The sequence below is a fragment of the Microcebus murinus genome, chromosome 4 (assembly GCF_040939455.1).
Source record: "Microcebus murinus isolate Inina chromosome 4, M.murinus_Inina_mat1.0, whole genome shotgun sequence".
NCBI lineage: Eukaryota > Metazoa > Chordata > Mammalia > Primates > Cheirogaleidae > Microcebus > Microcebus murinus.
The window spans coordinates 8,218,194-8,236,526 of record NC_134107.1 but is presented as its reverse complement, the minus strand read 5'-3'; the positions used below and the strand labels follow the sequence as shown (position 1 = coordinate 8,236,526).

The window sequence follows — 18,333 nt, the reverse complement described above, 5'->3', positions numbered from 1 at the left end:
GCACACTGAGTCATTTGAGTTATACTGTCCCTAAAAACAACCCAAAATACTTCATAAAACATTTTGAAATTTTGTTTAAAGTACCAAAAAGCTGTAAAACTGGACCCCATAGGGCACACCCTTAGGTAAGGGTGACCCAGGAGTGACCATGCCCCTCCGGGAGCTGCAAGCACAGAAGGACATTGCTGAGGCAGAGGAGGAAGGGGACTTGTCATCTGGGAGGTCATGCCTCAGTAGTAACCAGTGGCCTGGTCTGGTGGTGGCCAAAACCAAGTCACCACCCCACTGCTGGCCTACCTAGTGACGTGAAGGAATGTGCCCCCTCTGGGCAGACTCAGCCCGGGGCTCCGCCAGGGGCTCCAGGCTGGACTCCAGGCCCGGCCACCATGGGCTGGACACCTACACTGTAATCCCCCTCCCCCGCCCCCGTACCCAGCGGTCCAGAAAATCCTCTCTGGGGGAGGCTGTCTTCATGCCAGGCCTTAAAGAATCCCTGCAAATAATTTTCCAAGGCCATGTGCAGCTCTGCAGCGGGAGCCCTACCTGGCCCCTGGAGGTGGGGCTGTCCCCATTCCCAGAGGAGGGACCAAGGGCAGGGACAGCAACCTGCCTGCTGGACCTGGACTCCACGGGTGCGACCTGGAGAATAAGGCGCCGCCAGGCGGGGGCGGGGACCTCAGCCAGCCCCGCCCGCCCTGCCGTCCTGTCGCCAACTGGACACAAACGCTTCCTGCCCAGGATCTCCAGGCCCATAAATACCCGCCGTCCGGGAGCTGGGCACTGCAGCCCTGGCTGCCCGGGAGGCCCAGGCCCCAATCAGCAGGTAAGCGCCACTCCGCTCCGTAAGGCCCCTGCGCCAGCTCAGCAGGGCAGGCGGGAGAGGCAGGGGGACGCAGGGGTCACCTGGAACCAGACACTCCACAGCTAACTCCGTGACACTCTCCACTGCTATGTGGGGCCTCAGTGTCCCTGTCCATGCAGCAGGAGCATGTTCCTCTTCCTGTAAGAGTGCGGCCGGGGCATCCCTCTCCCCCGTGATTGGGCCCCTCTTCTCAATTTAGGAGAAAGAAAATTCTCTCCGGGCCGGGTGCGGTGGCTCACGCCTGTAATCCTAGCGCTCTGGGAGGCCGAGGTGGGAGGACCGTTTGAGCTCAGGAGTTCGAAACCAGCCTGAGACCCCGTCTCTACTGAAAAAAAAAAAAAATAGAAAGAAATTAGCTGGACGACCAAAAATATATGTAAAAACATTTAAAAAGAAAAGAAACTTCTCTCCAAAGGAGCAGGAACCCTGGCTCCGGAGAGAAAGGCCGGGAGGGCAGTGCTCACCCCCAGAGGAAGGTGCTCATGGAGGGACTTTGGCGCTAGGTGGGAGAACCCTCCGAGGGCGCCCTGGAGCTGTGCCGCTGGGGGTGCGGGTGGGACACAGCTGACAGCACCGTCTGGCTGCACCTCGTGACAGGCAGCTGCCCTGCCCGGCTCGGACTCCTCAGGCCCCAGGGAGCTCACCACCACCATCCCAGCTCTGAGCACTGGTCCCTGTGTCCATGCCTCGGTCTCCTAAGTGTGCCCACCCACCAGGAGCTCCAGCCTGCACCAGGATGTGCTCGCTGCCTGTGCCCCGGCAGCCCCTGCGCCGCGTGGCTGTGACTGGGGGCACGCACGGCAACGAGATGTCCGGCGTCTACCTGGCCAGGCACTGGCTGCAGGCCCCGGGGGACCTGCAGAGACCCAGCTTCTCTGCCACGCCGGTGCTGGCCAACCCGGCAGCCACAGCCGCCTGCCGCCGCTACGTGGACCGCGACCTCAACCGCACCTTCACCACTACCTTCCTCACGTGAGAGCCCTCGCCACCCCTGGCCCGGGCAGTTGAGCAGAGTCCCCACCAGAAACTGCCCCTCCAGCCACTCGCAGGGCATCCCCCGCCTTCCCTTCTGCTGCCCCTCTGCCTGTGATGCCCAGGAATGGAAAGTTCAGAGAAACCCAGATCAATGTCACCTCCTCCAGGAAGCCCCTCCTTCCCATAGGCCGGGCCATGCCCTCCTCTGGGTTCCCCAGACCCAGAGCTTCCCTCAGATCAGGCCCGGAGGCTGCTGGCCTGCCCTGTGCCCCAGCTGTTGTTCATGCCTTCCTCCAAGGGATATTCTCTGAGCCCCACCTCCAGGCCAGGCTCTGGCCAGTTCAGACAGAATGGGGAACAGGACCAAGGTGTTGGCCTCAGCTTAATGGGGAGACGGAGGATGAGCCCAGCAACCACAGCCCAGGAGGCTCAATGCAGGGGTGGGAGCTACACAAAGCCTGGAACCTGGCCAAGAGCAGTCAGGGAAGGCTTCCTAGAGGAGGCAGTATCTCAGCCAAGCCCCAGAGGGTGAGTAAAAGCTAGCCAGGTGAAGAGAGGTGAGGAGTTTCCAGTGGAGGGCCCAAGAAGAGCAAAGGCCTGGGGGTGAGACCAGCATGGTGCTTGGCACTGTGGCTGGAGTGACAGCAGGTGAGGCTTGGACTTCATGGGGAAGTTGGGAGCCAGTGAGGGCCATGAACAGCAGTGAGCACAGCCAGGCTCTCCTTTGCTCTGCCCTGAGTGTTTCCTGCAGGGCCTCCTGCCGTTAAGCCACTGACGGCTGACTGGGACTGTGGGGGACCTGTATCCCCCATTCCTGTGCCCTGCAGAGCCAGGGCCAGCCCGGATGACCCATACGAGGTGACAAGAGCCCGAGAGCTAAACCAGCTGCTGGGGCCCAAAGCTTCGGGCCAGGCCTTCGACTTCATCCTTGATCTGCACAATACCACCGCCAACATGGGCACCTGCCTCATCGCCGATAACGCCCACAACGTCTTTGCCATGCACCTGTGCCACCACCTGCAGGTGGCCCCAGCCCCCCCCAGCCCCCAGAGAGCAGAGAGAGGGAGGGGGGAGGGGGCAGAGGGGATGGTGGCCCTCTGCTTGGCCCCTCTTCCCTGGCCCTCATTTCCCCTGGGCTCCAGTTCCTGAGGCCTGGCTCCTGCAAGTCCTCCAGGCCCTCTAGAACCCCAGTCCCAGCCAGAGGACAGACAGGGCCAGGTGGGAGGGTGGTGCCCTGTGCTTCCTGCATGCTCCCCTACTCCGCCTCAGTTTCCCCTCCCGAGTAGGGCTGGGGCCCTAACGCCCCTCCCACCCTCAGCTGCAGAAGCCAGAGCTGTCCTGCCGGGTCTTCCTGTACCAGCAGCCAGGGGAGGAGAGCTACGCCATTGCCTCGGTGGCCAAGAATGGAATAGGTGGGCCTCTGATGAGTGGGCGGGGCCAGGGGAATGGAAAGGGTGGGGCCTGGGGATGAAGGGGGTGGGACCAAGGGTCTGGGGCGGAGCCAGGGCCAGAGGGCGGGGCCTCTGTGAGTAGGACCCTAATGTCTGAGGCCTGGCAACTGTCCTGGGCGCCTGCCTCACCCCTACCCTCCGGGTCCCCAGGCCTGGAGCTGGGCCCCCAGCCTCAGGGCGTGCTGCGGGCCGACCTTTTCTCCCGGATGAGGGCCCTGGTGGCCGCATGTCTGGACTTCATCGAGCTCTTCAATCAGGGTGAGAGCCGGGGGGTTTGCGGGAAACTGAGGTCCAGAGAAGAGCCCACCGGGCTCGGGGGCCAGGCAGCCAGGCTCGCAGTGGCCCCACAGCCCACTCTGCCCGCTAGCCTGGAAGGAGGGACGGGCTCACACACCCAGCCTCCCGCACAGGCACGGCCTTTCCTGCCTTTGAGGCGGAAGCCTACAGCGTCTCGGGCACCGTGGACTTCCCACGCACCAAGGACGGGGACCTGGCAGGCACCGTGCACCCTCAGCTGCAGGTGCGTGTGTGTGGCGGGGGCAGACTTCCGGAGCCACAGCCCTGGGGGATGTCAGGGAAAACTGAGTCCCAGAGGAGCCAAGCCTCCCACAGGGTCACCAGCAGCTCAGGTTCAGGAGCGGGGACACGACACTGGGCTCCGTCCCCGACCCTTGCCCTGCCCCCACTGCTTTCCCCGAAGCCCCTACACGCAGCCCCTGGCACCTCCCGTGGAGGGCGGCCTCCCCCTGGCTGCAGAAGGCAGAGGGAGGGAGGGATGTGGAGCAGTCATGACTCAATTTACCCGCTTGGAGGTGCAAATACAGGGCTCTCTCCCTGTTTTCCTTCCAATTGACTCCACGAGCCTCCTCATGCCTGCCCAGAAGGTTGTCCGGTGTCTCTCTCTCCAGGCCTTCCCTTCCCGATGGGGCAATCCTGCTTTCTTACCTTGGGGATGGGAGGCTGGGGAGAACTGCGGCCCACTGGCTGCTGCTGTGTTTGTTGCCACACAAGGTGGCTGTTGAGTAGAGTCCCGTGCAGTCCCGTGGCCTTTGTCCCTGCAGTTTTATTTTGAGGTGTCATCTCACTTGTAATGACATTGCCCAGGAGGGAGCACCAATGTCCTTTCAGTGTTAGGGGGGCTTACGCCAGTCCTGCTCATCTACCTTGCTGATGTTAAGTCATAAGTCATTTTGGATGGTTTCGCCTATAATTTTAAAATTTATTTAATAAAATATTATGCTGTACTTATGGTATGCCAGATACTGTTTTAATTACAGTTAACCCATTTAATTTAAGCCTCAGAAGGATAGGAGGAGATACTATGATCCCCATTTTACAGATGAGAAAGCTAAGGAACAGAGAGGTTCAGTGACTTGCTCAAGGTCACATGTTAGCAAAGATTTGAACCCAGGTTTTACTATCTGCGCCCATAACCGTGCTCCACTCCCACAATGACAAACGTCTTTCCAAGGTGACTGGTGTCCCCATTTCTAAACTCAGACCAGGCTGGTATCTCACCGGCCCCCGACACATGGATCGAGGAGGTGACGGGTGACGGGGAGAGGTCCCGAGGGAGGGGCATCTTGTGGGTGCTGAGCTGGGGTCAGGGCAGAGGTCGGCCCCAGCAACCTTGGCCTTTGGCTGTCCTCCCAGGACCGAGACTTCGAGCCGCTGCGGCCGGGTGCTCCCATCTTCCAGACGTTCGGCGGCGAGGACGTGCTCTATGAAGGGGAGTCCACCGTGTTCCCCGTGTTCATTAACGAGGCCGCCTACTATGAGAAGGGCATTGCCTTCATCCAGACGGAGAAGCTCACGTTCTCTGTGCCGGCCCTGCCCTCGCTGACCCCCGCCCCCAGCCCGGTTCCCTAACCCAAGCCACACCTGCCCAGCCTCAGCCTTCCCATCTGAGCAGTGGGTCCTCAGGCATGGTTCTGAGCCCGCGGTCCCCTTTTGCCGCATGCTGTGCACCTGCCAGGCCCCCTGAGCGCAGGTGTCAGTTTCCCATTGTGTAAAATGGAAAATACAGTCCGTGGTTCGTGTCCCTGTCCGGCATGGCCGCTCTCTGCGGGAGAGTGAATGGGGGAAGGGGGGTGAAGGGAGGGGTTGCCGCAGGATCTGGGCAGGTCTGCATGTACTGGGGCTGGTGGTGCGGAGGGGACCGTCCTGGAGCTGGCAGGGGGGCTTTCAGAGGAGGCCGCAACCCAGAGGCGGCCCCCAACCCATGTGCCTGTCCCATGTGCTCTTTGGGGTGTGCGTGTACGTGTGTGCGTGTACGTGTGTGCGTGTGTGTGCATTTTTCCATACACGTGTGTTTCTGAGAGCCTCAGTACCTCGGGCGTTCTGAGGGGACCTGTGTGTGGCTGGGTGCACAGCCCAGACGGGCGACCGCTGGCCAAGGCTCTCCCAGCCAGGACAACCGCCCAGGGCAGAGATGCCGGAGGAGCTGGCCTGGCTGGGGCAGAGGAAGGACTCCCTGGGAGCTGCAGCTCCTGTCTGCCGCCTCCGCCATCCCCAGCACGCCCCACGCTGGCCTTGGGGGCAGAACCTCGCATAGGGTGCACTGCCGGGGGCGGGGGGGGGGTCCCTCGTCCTGACACAGGCACCTGCAGGGTGTTCACAGCCGGACATACTCGGCAGGGCCGGCCGCAGCCTCACACCGCGCACACCTGCCCGAACCCAGCGGGCTTTGGCTGGACAGCCGGGGACGCTGGGGCCCAGAGCCCCCTCCTCTCGAGACATCACTCCCTGGACCCTGACACCCCGCCGGCCCATCCGTCTCCCCGCGGCCATGGCTGCCACCCGGCCTCCTGGTATTGAGCAGCGAAATGAGAAGGTGTGAAGGATACGGGGCACCAGGGACGGGCTGGCAGGCAAGATGGATGAGGGGCAGGAAGGGCAGACCAACAGGGAGGGGTGCAGGGGGGCGGGGTGTGTCTGTGTGGCGAGTCTCTGTGCACAGGAGCTGTGTGCGTGCGCTTGCATGGTGACAGGTCTACAGGCTTCCGTGTGCATGTGGGTGCGTGTGGACTGCAGTGTCAGTGTGCTCGTGTGCACGTGTGTGTGTTCCCCATCACACACGTTAGAGGCGTGTGCACGCGTGTGCACGCACACACATGTCAAGAGCCAACAGAACTCCAGGCTGGCCCGCCCCTGGGTTGTCTCGGCTGAGGGGGAGCCACCAAGGCTGGTATGGATCCCCTCAGCCCCTCCAGCACCTCTCCATTCCCACCCACCGCACTGAGTCCTGGGACAGGGCAGCACGGCTGCCTCTCACCGGGTGGCCTCTGGGAGCTGCTGGGACCCTCCGTCACACTCAGAGCTGGTGGCAGCCTTTCCCACACAGCTGGGCGTGGGTCTGTGCCCTTCGAGGCCCTGGGCACCCCCCATGGGATCCCAGCCAGCTCTGCAGGCTGCAGTCTGGGGCGCGGGGCACTGAGCTGCAGGCATCTGGAACTGCAGGGAGGAGGTCTGCCCCTGGCACGAGGGGCCAGGAGGGCCCCAAGCGTCACACTCGCAGAGAAGCAACCCCTCCCACCCTCAGGCCTCCACGCCCCCTTTTAGGGATCAGAGCCTCTGCCAACCTAGTGTCCCCAGCACAGGACTCTGGAAGAGGCGTGGGGTGGCCCAGCTGGCCTCGGGGATGCCAGTGGAGCCCACCTGGCCCAGCCTGGGTGCTCTGGCTTGGGGACCTCCCTCCCAGACTGGGCTGACCTGCGGTGGCCCAGCCGGATGACCCACTGAGGGCCAGTTGGCAAGGGTCAGATGGCCAAGGGCACTCTCAGCCAAGGGTGGCAGCAGCTGAGGGGGAGCCCCACCCCCTTTGCCTTCCTGACCAGCGATCAGCACATCCCCTGTGTGCCTGGCCCCAGGACAGGGGGTGGCAGCCTGGGGAAGGTGCTCGTGGCGCTGGAGGGAATTGACAGGCCCCCAGCAGAGCCGACACCCACCTCCCACCCAGGCCAGCCTCGGAGCTTCTGCCCGCAGCCTGACCGGGGCTATGCAGGGCACTGCCCGCAGCTCCAGGCGGGGCTGGGCTAGACCATCCCAGGCAGAAGAGATTATGCGCTTAGGCCAGTTGGGGAAACTGAGGCACGGAGACTGTAGACACCTGCTAGTGTCGTCATACTGCTCATCGGGCCCAGCTGTCAGGAGGACTTATGCTTCCTGCCGCCCAGCGTGGGGGCTCTGGGCTGACGCCACTCGCTGCTGCCCCCTGGTGTCTCCTGACGTCCTGGACAGCTCCACACTAGCTACGGGCTGGCCACCCGGGTCAGGGGTCTGAGTGATGACGGGAGGGCACTGCCTTCGCATTCAGCCCGGGATCTGCTGCCACCACTGCTGCCTCCCAACCTCCCAAAGGCACCGTGCCCCTCTAGTCAGCCAGCTGGGCCCCTGCGGACACTCAGCCAAGATGGGCCCCACCCCCAAGCCTGGGCCCATTGATCAGGAATGGCTGGGGGCCCTTGGCTGGGGAGGGAGGATGGGGAGGGAGGAGAGGTGGCTTTGCAACGTCAGAACCTTCCCACCTGCGCTCCTCCCGAGCAGCGCCGCCCCAGAGCTGGACGAGCCCAGCTGGTGGCCTCGGACAGCACAGTCTGACAGTGGCTTGGAGAAGGGGCCCTGTACGCACCAGAGCTGACGTCTCACCTGCGGAGACCAAGTGTCCCGCTCAAGTGGCAAAACCACGACGTGGGGCCGTGGATGGAGGCTGATCAAGGAGGCAAGAACAATCCTGCCAAGAGCCTGGGGACCGCATGAGGCCTCGGGGCTGGCCTGCTGCTCCCAGTGGACCCGGACACCAGGAGAGGCAGCCAACCACCCAGCGGTGGACCCTGGGGTGGCAGCCCCGCCCGCCCTCAGCCCAGCCCCAGCTGAGCAGTGTTTCTCCGGGAGCCGGACATCCTGTCTGTTCCCATGGCAGGTACGGGCAACCGGGCGGTCTTGCGGGCGGGCTCAGGCCTCTGCGTGGTGGGGCGGGGCAGGAACGGAGGAAGCCCCCTGACCCAGGCCCTGGGCAGGAGCATGGGGCGAGGTGACAGATCCCGTGAGGGCAGGGCTGATGGACTCACAGCCGCCCAGGTGCAATTGTGGGGTGCCGAGATGGGGGGACCAAGCCGTTCCTGGGAGATGAGGGCCCCAGCCTCAGCCCCTTGAACATCAGAGTCTCAGGCTCGACTAGAAGCGCCAACTCCCTTCCAGACCTGACACTCCATGCCTCTGGGGAGCTGTCATCTCTGCACCCTGAGGGACTGAACAGAGGACAGGCCCCTACCCAGAGCTCCTGAAAGTGCTGGGGGCTGGGCCAGAGAAGACTTGGGAGCCAGCGGCCACCTACACAGCCCCCAAGCCTAGTGAAGCCACAAGCCCCTGCCCGTGGGACCCATCACCATGGACCCTGGCGGCTGGCATTGGCAGCTGGACAACGCTGTACCTGCCCCAGTGGGGCAGCCGAGTGACGGGCAGTTGTCCCTCTGATGGCCTGGCCCCAGGTGGTGGAGGACATCGGCCCCTCCGTCTGTCCTGCCCCCAGGTCCTCAGACTTGATGTGGCCCATCCCTCTCAGAGAGACCCTCCCGCTCCAGACCACAGAGTCCCAGGGGCTGTAGTGAGGTGCCACTTCTCACACGTGGGTCCCAGGGCAGCTGACGACGCGGCCACAGGCCCTGGGCTCCACCCTCTCACCAGGCACCTACGAAGTGCCAGCTCCAGCCAGGCGCTGTCCACCTGGCAGCACATTGGGTGCTCCAGCCCCCAGGGGTCTCCTCCCGCCGCCTATGTGTCCGTTTGTCCATCTCCCCGCACTGCCCAGGGGACCCTGGGCTTCTGCAGTCATGGAAACGCCCACAGCCACTGGCTGGCGGCACTGCTGGGAACAAGCCTTGTCCCCTGACTCCTGGCCCCGTGGCTTCCATTGAGGCCCTGATGCGGCTGCTATAAAATAATGGCTCTGTTTTTCGGAATATTTTTTCCATTTAAATTTTTTTTTTTTTTTGAGACAGAGTCTCGCTTTGTTGCCCAGGCTAGAGTGAGTGCCGTGGCGTCAGCCTAGCTCACAGCAACCTCAAACTCCTGGGCTCAAGCGATCCTCCTGCCTCAGCCTCCAGAGTAGCTGGGACTACAGGCATGCACCACCATGCTCGGCTAATTTTTTCTATATATATTAGTTGGCCAATTAATTTCTTTCTATTTATAATAGAGACGGGGTCTCGCTTTTGCTCAGGCTGGTTTCGAACTCCTGACCTCGAGCAATCCACTGGCCTCGGCCTCCCAGAGTGCTAGGATTACAGGCATGGGCCACCTCGCCCAGCCCATTTAAAAAATTTTAATTGTGGTGAAATATATTAATATACAACATAAAATACACCACCCTAACCATTTTTAAGTGAATTAAGTTCTTTCACGCGGTTGTGCAACCATCCATCTCTAGAACTTATGGCATCTTGAGAAACTGACGCTCCGTCTCCATTAAACAGCTCCGTTTCCTCCTCCCCGGCGCCTGGCAACCTCCATTCAGCTTCGTCTCTCTGGATCTGGCCTCTCTTGCGGGAGGGCTCAGGCCTCTGCGTGGTGGGGCGGGACAGGAGCCGAGGAAGTCCCCTGACCCAGGCCCTGGGCAGGAGGGGCAGCTCTCAGAATCACAGTGTTGTCCTCATGTCTGGCTCGCGTCATGTTGCAGCGTGTGTCAGAATGTCCTTCCTTTTTAAGGCGGAACGACACCGTTCCATTGTCCGCTAGCAGCACGCTCTGTCCACCCACCCTTCGGTGGACACGGTGGGGAGGCGGTCCGGCTCCCACGTCCTCACCCACACTGTGATTCCAGCGTCTTTTCCTTCCTAATCGCCGTCCTAATCCGTGAAAAATGGTGTCTCGCTGTGGATAGGATTGTTTTTTTTTTTTTTAACCAGAGGCTAGGGGGTGGCAAGGGTTTTGGCCAAGGCTTGTACCAGGATCAGGAGAAAGGTCTTTAGAAAAGAGTAGAGACCAGAGAACAAGTGTGAGAATGGCAGGCAGGGTCTGCGCAGGTTCCCAGGGGCGGGCGGCGGGGGGATGACCTGTGGTTGGCAGGGGCTCCTCTCAGCTCAGCTCTCCCTAACTGCACCGCAGCAGGGTCTACGCGGACCCCCACCCCACCCCCACCTCACACGTGCGTCATCGAGAGCAAGTGTCGTTTAGGAAGGGCCCACTGTGCACCTGCCCCCGTGTGTGTTGTCACTAATCCTCATGTCGGCCCTGTGGGGCAGGGATTGGGAACCCCTGTGACAGATGTGGAAACTGAGGCTCCAGGAGGTGAAACAATTTGCTCAAGGCCACACAGCCACAGGGTGGCTCAAAAATTCTCTGGGGAGCAAGACAGGCCCTGTCTTCACCCTCAAGGAACTTACTGGGAAAAAGACTTTAAGCATTTGCTTCATGGAGTAATGCTGAGGGCTGGGGTACTGCAGGAACACAGGGCTGGCAGTCAGGGAGAGCTTCCTGGAGGAGGAGGCATGGGGGGCAGCCTGAAGGACGAGAGCTGGCTGGATGACGAGTGGGGGTGGGCGAGGTGGTCAGGGGCCCACAATTTTGCCATCTCTCCCCAGCCTTCCTGTCTGCCGGCCTTGGCGTCCTTGCACCCTCAGACACCTGCACCCTACCAGCGACCAGCCCCAGCTGGGAGCCCTCACTGGGGACGCCATTCCCATCAGGCCCTTGCGCCGGCTCCGCTGGGGCCCACGCCGCGACCGAGCCCGCTGGGCAGGGCCCCAAGAACCCGCGTGTGTCCAACGTGACGGTTCAGCTGGAGATGAGGCCTCTGTGGGAGGAGTTCAACCAGCTGGGCACAGAGATGATTGTCACCAAGGCGGGCAGGTGTGGGCAGCGGGAGCAGGGCGGGGCTGGGGCTGGGGTGCGTCCGGGCTGCTGAGCGCCCCCCTCCCGCAGGAGGATGTTCCCCACCTTCCAGGTGAAGATCCTGGGCATGGACACGCTGGCCGACTACGCCCTGCTCATGGACTTCATCCCGCTGGACGACAAGAGATACAGGTCAGGCACCAGCGGAGAGCAGGCCCGGACCCCGGGTGCTGAGCCCGGGCATCGGCCCTACTGCGCTCCGGGGAGAGGCAGGACCCACCTGAGCAACACCAGGGAGGGCCGGCCCGGGGCGACGGCCTGACGGCAGGAGGGAGCCCAGCTCAGGGTGGCCCACAGCCCTACCTGGGCTGCCTGGGCAGGTGGGGTGGCCCAGCCAGGGGAAGCAGGGGTCATCCTGACGCCCACCAGCCAGGTGCAGCCACCGGGAACTCAGGGCCCGACAGTATTCTCTGAGCCTCGAGTTCCGCATCTGCACGACGTCCACCAGGCCAGGGGACAGTGGTGGAGTCAGCGATGGCCCCTTGACCCCCCGTCTTGCCCAGGCTTGGCTCCAGAGGGGGCAGCCTCGCCGCCTCGCTCTGCTCCCCAGGTATGCCTTCCACAGCTCGGCCTGGCTGGTGGCAGGCAAGGCGGACCCGGCCACGCCCGGCCGCGTGCACTTCCACCCCGACTCCCCGGCCAAGGGTGCCCAGTGGATGCGCCAGATCGTGTCCTTCGACAAGCTCAAACTGACCAACAACCTGCTGGATGACAACGGCCACGTGAGGCCTGGGCCGCAGTGGGGAGGGGCTGGGCCAGGCCGGGGGCGCTGGGGCCTGATTGTGAGGAAGCCTAGAGCCAGGGCAGGCTGGGGCCGCGGCGCCCGGTGGCCTTGGTGCTCGGCACCTCTGCCCACTGCTGATGGCCAAGGCTGGGGCTGGACGCAGAGAGGGCTGTCCAGCCGGTGGGAAAGTGGGTGGGTGGGAGGAATGTTCCCGCAGACACTGTCCTTCCCAAGGAGAGGGGAGACAATGTGTAGAATGCCCGGCGTGGGCCAGGCCCGTTGTGGGTGCCAGAACACAGCACGGTTGACACTGGCCAAAGATCCCTGCCCTCCCAGGGTTCACATCCCGGATGGTGAGCCCAGCACCCAGAAGACGCTGGACACTGGGTCTCAGACGGCGACAGATGCCAAAGAGAGAAAGGAAGTAGGGAAGGGGCAGAGACAGAGGGTGGCTGTTCCTTTCAGGGAGCTCAGGAAGCTGATGAGGTGGCATCTGAACAGACCGCATGTGGGCGCCTGTGCATGCTGGGGGGCCGTCCCAGCCAGAGGGGGCGGCAAGTGCAAAGCCCAAGGCCGGAGGAAGTTGGGCCTGTTGGGGGAGCCGCTAGGAGGCTTCCCGTGCGGCTGGAGTGGAGCGAGGAGGGGAGGAAGGGTGGGGAGCCGAGCACCTAGAGGTGGCCGCCCGGCTGATCGCAGGGCCAGTGGTGGCGGCGAGGACTCTGGCTTTTGCCGTGCAGGCGGGAGCCCCGGGAGGGTCCGGAGCAGGGGCTGCCTGGTGCGGCCTGCCGGGCGGCTTGTAGAGCAGGCACAGAGGGGCATGGTGGAGGCAGGGAGGCCAGCCAGGAGGCAACCGAGGAAATCAGGTGACAGAGGACAGTGGCTGGCCGGCATGGAGACAGCAGGGTGGCAGAGGCAGTGGGATTCTGGATAGTTCCAAAGGGAAAGCTGACAGGTGGGCTGTGGGTGTGAGAGAGCGAAGCGGCACGAACGCTCCAACACTCACAGCACTGCAGCCTCCCAAGTCCCCGTCCCAAGAAAGGAAGAGGGTGGCAGGCCCCGGCTGCGGCCCCAGAGAGCCAGCCGCCGCCCGACCCCGCACACCCGCCCGTGCCCCCGCAGATCATTCTCAACTCCATGCACCGCTACCAGCCCCGTTTCCACGTGGTCTTCGTGGACCCACGCAAGGACAGTGAGCGCTACGCCCAGGAGAACTTCAAGTCCTTCATCTTCACGGAGACACAGTTCACAGCCGTGACCGCGTATCAGAACCACCGGGTTCGTGACGCACCAGCTGCCAGCCCGCGTCACGGGGTGGAGACTGCGCGGCGGGGCCTCCCCTCCCTGCCCACAGCCATTGCCCTGCTGCCCGCCCAGCAGCTCCACAGTTCCTGGGCCAAGGGCCTGGGCTCCAGGGCCTCCAGACTGGGGGGCTCCGGGAGCACATGGTGGCCGAGCCTGGCTCGGAGCCAACCCATCACGGCACTTTCTCCTCTGTAGATCACCCAGCTGAAAATCGCCAGCAACCCTTTTGCCAAGGGCTTTCGAGAGAGTGACCTGGACTCCTGGTACTGTCTGGCCTCTGGCGCTCTGCCCAGCTGCCCTCCCCTGCCCCTGCCCCCAGGCATCTCCTAAGGCCCCAGCTCCTGACCCTTGCGTCAGGGTCATGCCCTCTGACCTGTACAGCCCGACCATCTGGCTCTGCCCATGATCCCTGGCCTGGGTTCTTCCCCTGGGGCCCAGCCCATTCTTGCTTGGCCCATTTGCAGGCCTGTGGCCCCTCGGCCCCTGCTCAGCGTCCCAGCCCAGAGTCGCAGCAGCCTCAGTCCCTGTCTCCTGAAGGGCGTCCCAGAAAGGGAGAAAGGTAAGGCCCCGGGTCTGCAGACGTAGCGGGACTAAGGCCCGCACTGTGGGCAGGAAGTAAGTGGACAAGGCCACAGGGAATCCAGGAAGGGGCTTCAGCGAGCTCAGCAACCCCACTGTCCTCTGTGGACACAGCGGGAAGGCAGAGATGCCTAAGACAACGTGGGGCCCAGAGCACAGAGAACAAGGGACAAGGTGCTGAGAGCAGAGGTAGGTGGTGCCAGGAGGTCTTCCTGGAGAAGATGGCTCCCTAGCTGGGCTTTGGGTGACTAGGAAGGGTTTGGACAGAGGGACAAGATGGGTAAGGCAGAGGGACACAAGGGCAAAGGCTGGGAAGTATGCAGCTTGGGATAGGAGGAGCAAGGATGGGGACAGAGCAGGCCTGGGATAGGGGCTCAGGATATGAAGGGAGGCCTGGGGTCCACTCAGACCATTTTCCTCCTCAGACCCCAACAGGGCTTCAGCCTCTACCTCCAGGACCCCTGCCCAGCTCCACCATCAGCTGCTGCCCCCACCAGAAGCCCTGCTGGCCTCCGCCACCTACAGGCCCCTCACCTACCAGGGCCTGTACTCTGGAGCCCCAAGACACCTGGGGACCCCAAGGGCCCGACTAGCACCATACCCCCTCCCCAGCGTCCGTGCTAACAGGGAAGAAGGAGGCCTGCCCCTCCCAGCCGGGCTGGGGCTCCCGGCCCTCTCCACTGTGTGCCTGGGGCCTGGCCAGGACTCTCGGTGATGGCAGAAGCCCTGTGGAAGCCGTCCTACCCTGGACCCCACACCTGGTGTGTGAATCAGCCTCTGCCCCACCCCCTCTAGCCCCACCTCTGCAGAGATACCCCCTCCTCTCCCAAGGAAAACAAGATAGGTGGAAGCCCAGAGAGGGAGGCACCTACCCAGAGTCACAGCAAGGCTAGGACCATGCCAGGCTTGGAACCAGGCCTCCTACACCCAAACCCCAGAAACCATGAATGCTGTGCCCTCTTGCCTTGGGGGTGACTCCCCCAAACCCTGCTTTACTTCCCTCCCCATTAAAACATTTGGCATGAGTGGCCAGAGCCCTTCTGTCCTCAGGGGTCAGGGGGCAACCTCGGGAACTCCAGACCCGAGACAGCCCCCACATCAGCCTTGTAGGCATCTCAAAGCTCTGTCAGGTGCTGTCCACATCACTGCGAGCACATGTGACGGTAAAAGGTGGAGACATTAGCCTTGTGGCAGGGTTGCATTTAACCTGTGAAGGGGACTGGGGTCCTGCTCCCTGCTTTGTGTGTCCAGACGAGGACCAAAACTGCTACACAGAGAGGCACAGGACCTGCTCAAAGTCACACAGCAAAGCCGCCATGTTTTGAGTGTTGTGTGCAAGGCAGGGTCATCTGGTCCTGAATGGCCAGGGTCCACAGAGGGGTGCAGAACCACGATAGGCAGTGACCACAAGGGCCAACGTGGGGACGGGGAGGCGAGGGACTTGGGAATCTGATCAAGATTCGAGGCAGGAGAGGAGAGCTCTGGACCGCGGCAAAGGAGGCCAAAGGCCTGGACCGGAGTCGGTCCCACGGAGCCCGCGGGAGGGCAAGACGGGGGCGACGCGCGCCACCCAGCGGAAGCAGGAGACAGGGCCCGGAGGGGGGCCGGGCCGGGCATCCACCGGCGCCCCGGGACCCGACCTCGGCCTTCAGGAGGGGGTGCGCCGGTGGGACCCCGACTCTGCACGTCCTGAGGCAATTCGTGTGAGCCCCTCAGGGTAGGGACCGACACGGGCGGGCGCCCGGCGGGGCCTCAACGGCCAGCCAGCCACCCCAGTGCCCGAACCCGGTGGTCAGAACGGAACCGCAGAGTCCAGTCACCAGGCGCTTCGCCGCCCGAGCCCAGGGTCACAATCAGCAGCTTGCCTCCCACCATCTTCCCCGCAGGCCACGCCCACCGGAAACCCAGCCCGCTGGGTACGCCCCTTCCGGCCACGCCCCCGGCCTGCACCCCCTCGGGCGTCTCAAGGAGCTAAAGGTCCGGTCCGGGTGCCCCGAACAAGCCCCAGATTCCTCGATTGTTTCCCAGGTGCCCCCACCCCACTGCCATCTCGCAGTAACGCTGGCTCTGGCTCCCGCGCAGGCGCCCCCCGCATCCCACCCAGAGGCCCCTCGCCCGAAGGCCCCGCCCTCTCGGCCGGAGGCCCCGCCTCCAGCGGACTTCGGGGCGTGTCGTGCGGGGCAGGCTCCGCCCAGGCCCGCCCAGGTCCCCGCGGGGCAGGCGCGCTGCTCCTCCCCTTCCTGGCCGGCGGTCGCCCGCGGCGTCCCGGACATGCTGCCGGACTTCCTGTCGGCCGAGGCCGAGCGGCGCTGCCGGCGGTTGCTGGCGGAGGCCACGGCCCGGCTCCGCGCGCGGCCCGCGTCGGCCGCGGTGCTCGTGCCGCTGTGCTCCGTGCGCGGGGTCCCGGCGCTGCTCTACACGCTGCGGTCCCGCCGCCTGGCCGGGAGCCACACGGGGGAAGTCAGGTACACCTGCCGGGAACTCCGTCCTTCCGCCGGAGGACGCTGAACCCCGGAGACGGCAGGGACCCTGGGCACGGCGCCCAGCCTCTCCGAGCCTCGGTTTCCGCCTCTGCAAAACAGGCCTGGGGAGGCCCTGTCGCCCTCGGGCTGCGGCGAGGCGCCGACCCGTGTCTCTCCAGGCCCCTCGAGGCGCGTCCTGATGCGCACCACCTCGGGCCGGGACTCCTCGGAGAGGTGTCCCCCCTCTAAGAAGGCAGGACTCGGCCCCTCCCTGCGAGTGTGGACAGAGTCGGGCCTTGGGCCGGAGCCGAGGACGCACGCGGGGCGGGCCAGGTGACCTCCCGCCCTGGCCCCGCCCCGGCGGGAATCAAGGACAGCCTGGGGTCAATATCAGCGCCGCTGGGGCCACCATAGGCAAAATTTGGGTGTCTGAGCTCCAGGATCTTCCTGTCCTTGCTGCCTGGCCCTCATATCCCATCCTGTGCTGCCCAGGGCCTCTCTCCCTTACCCGATGGCTCAGGGGGGTGAACTGACCTCCGGGAATCCTGTGGTTTGCCCGGGCCTCACAGCAAACTAGGGGCAGAGGCTGACGATGCTTAGGTGGGTCACTGGCTCCTGCCACTGCTGACACCCCCACCCCACCAAGGGGTGGCCCCACAAGCTCAAGGACCAGACTCCCTGTGCCTGTTCAGTTTCCCAGGCGGCAAGTGCGAGGCGGCTGACCGGGATGTGGTGCACACAGCCCTGCGGGAGACCCAGGAGGAGCTGGGCCTGGCCGTGCCTGAGGAGCAGGTGTGGGGCACGCTGAGGCCTGTGTATGACAGGGTGAGCCACCTGGCCCTGAGGCCACCCCACCCATTCGCTCACTCAGTGCTTGCCTGGGCTAAGATCCCAGACCCCAGGGACAAGGAGAGGGTCCTGGACTCCCACAGGCAAAAAGTGCAGAGGACTGCTGGGTATGTGCCTGGCAGTCACTGTATCATCCCCATGCCCCCACCCCAGGGGAGGGAGCAGAGGACGCTGTGGTCCTGAGATGGATGCGGCCCAGGGTGAAGGAGTGAGCCAGCTCTGCTCAGCTTGTTGGATGAGGGTTGGGGAAGGCTTCGCGGGCTGGGCAGGGATTGAGCTGGGGCTTGAATGACAAGTGCGAGATTTTAGGGTAGTAAAGGGACAGGAAGGCTCTATGCCTCCCTCACTGCCTGCCCCCGCCCCAGCAAAAGGCCACCGTGGTGCCAGTGCTTGCTGGTGTGGGCCCACTGGATCTCCGGAGCCTCAGGCCCAACCCTGAGGAGGTGAGTGGGGGGACCCTAGGGAGCCCAGACTGTCCCATGGCGGGAGGCTGCAGCGGCCATCCTTTGGCCACCTCTCTGCCTCCTGCCCCCACAGGTGGATGAGGTGTTTGTGCTGCCCATGGCCCACCTGCTGCAGACGCAGAATCAGGGCTATACTCACTTCTGCCGCGGCGGCCACTTCAGCTACACACTCCCTGTCTTCCTGCACGGACCACACCGGGTCTGGGGGCTCACAGCCGTCATCACTGAGCTCACCCTGCAGCTGCTGGCGCCTGGCTCCTACCAGCCCCGCCTGTCCATCCCTGAGCTGCGCAGGGGCTGAGGGCTGCCCCATAGCCACCCAGCCTCTGCCTTCACCCTGCCAGGCGGGCTCCACTCCAAGCTGAATAAAGGGCCTGCTCTCACGTTCACGGCAGCATCACTCACAGCGGCCAAGAGATGGAAGCCGCCTAAGTGCCCAGCATAGGACGAATGGATAAAGAAAATGTGCTGGACATACACAGCGGAGTACTATGCAGCCTTTAAAAAGGAGATTCTGTCATTTGTGACAACCTGGATAAACATGGAAGACATGCTGAGTGAAATAAACCAGGCACAGAAAGACAAATACCATATGTTGTCACTTTTATATGGAATCTTAAAAAGTTGAACTTAGAGAAACAGAGAGTAGAATGAGAGGCTGGGGGTTGCGTCGGGGATGGGGAAAAGGGAGGTGTGGCTCATGGCACAGTTTCAGGTAGGAGGAATAAGCTTTAGTGACCTATTGCACCGCACAGCCACCGTAGCTAGCAATAGT

The 18,333-nt window shown here is 63.4% G+C and overlaps 3 protein-coding genes across 8 annotated transcripts in view; all 3 read left to right on the top strand.

Moving 5' to 3' along the window:
- ACY3 (aminoacylase 3) overlaps window positions 1-5,327 on the top strand; it is a 189,597-nt gene extending 184,270 nt beyond the window's left edge. Inside the window, exons 2-8 of one of the 4 annotated variants that reach the window (XM_076001693.1) lie at window positions 780-823; window positions 1,579-1,834; window positions 2,665-2,860; window positions 3,156-3,249; window positions 3,439-3,546; window positions 3,699-3,808; window positions 4,942-5,327. In XM_076001693.1, coding sequence (XP_075857808.1) covers window positions 1,599-1,834; window positions 2,665-2,860; window positions 3,156-3,249; window positions 3,439-3,546; window positions 3,699-3,808; window positions 4,942-5,157 — 960 coding nt within the window. In that variant the 5' untranslated portion in view covers window positions 780-823; window positions 1,579-1,598 and the 3' untranslated portion in view covers window positions 5,158-5,327. Of the gene's footprint in view, window positions 1-740; window positions 824-1,459; window positions 1,835-2,664; window positions 2,861-3,155; window positions 3,250-3,438; window positions 3,547-3,698; window positions 3,809-4,941 lie in introns of those variants that run through there. The other 3 variants (XM_012757407.2, XM_076001692.1, XM_076001691.1) reach the window with 3 other exon arrangements.
- Window positions 5,328-9,955: 4,628 nt separating this feature from the next.
- TBX10 (T-box transcription factor 10) lies at window positions 9,956-14,811 on the top strand. The gene is made up of 9 exons (XM_076001354.1): window positions 9,956-9,965; window positions 10,393-10,575; window positions 10,869-11,136; window positions 11,209-11,310; window positions 11,729-11,900; window positions 13,022-13,177; window positions 13,400-13,467; window positions 13,669-13,763; window positions 14,209-14,811. The coding sequence occupies exons 1-9, from the start codon at window positions 9,956-9,958 to the stop codon at window positions 14,496-14,498; spliced, it is 1,344 nt and encodes a 447-aa protein (XP_075857469.1). The 3' UTR covers window positions 14,499-14,811.
- Window positions 14,812-15,984: 1,173 nt separating this feature from the next.
- NUDT8 (nudix hydrolase 8) lies at window positions 15,985-18,144 on the top strand. Of its 3 annotated transcripts, none has more exons than XM_012757410.2 (4): window positions 15,986-16,248; window positions 16,938-17,070; window positions 17,460-17,537; window positions 17,632-18,144. In XM_012757410.2, exons 1-4 carry the CDS (start codon window positions 16,055-16,057, stop codon window positions 17,857-17,859), a joined length of 633 nt encoding a protein of 210 aa, XP_012612864.1. In that variant the 5' UTR covers window positions 15,986-16,054; the 3' UTR covers window positions 17,860-18,144. The 3 variants fall into 3 exon arrangements, with proteins under 3 accessions (XP_075857797.1, XP_012612864.1, XP_075857796.1); XM_076001681.1 differs by having other exon boundaries at window positions 16,112-16,578; XM_076001682.1 differs by lacking the exon at window positions 17,460-17,537 and having other exon boundaries at window positions 15,985-16,248.
- The last annotated feature ends 189 nt before the right edge of the window (window positions 18,145-18,333 follow it).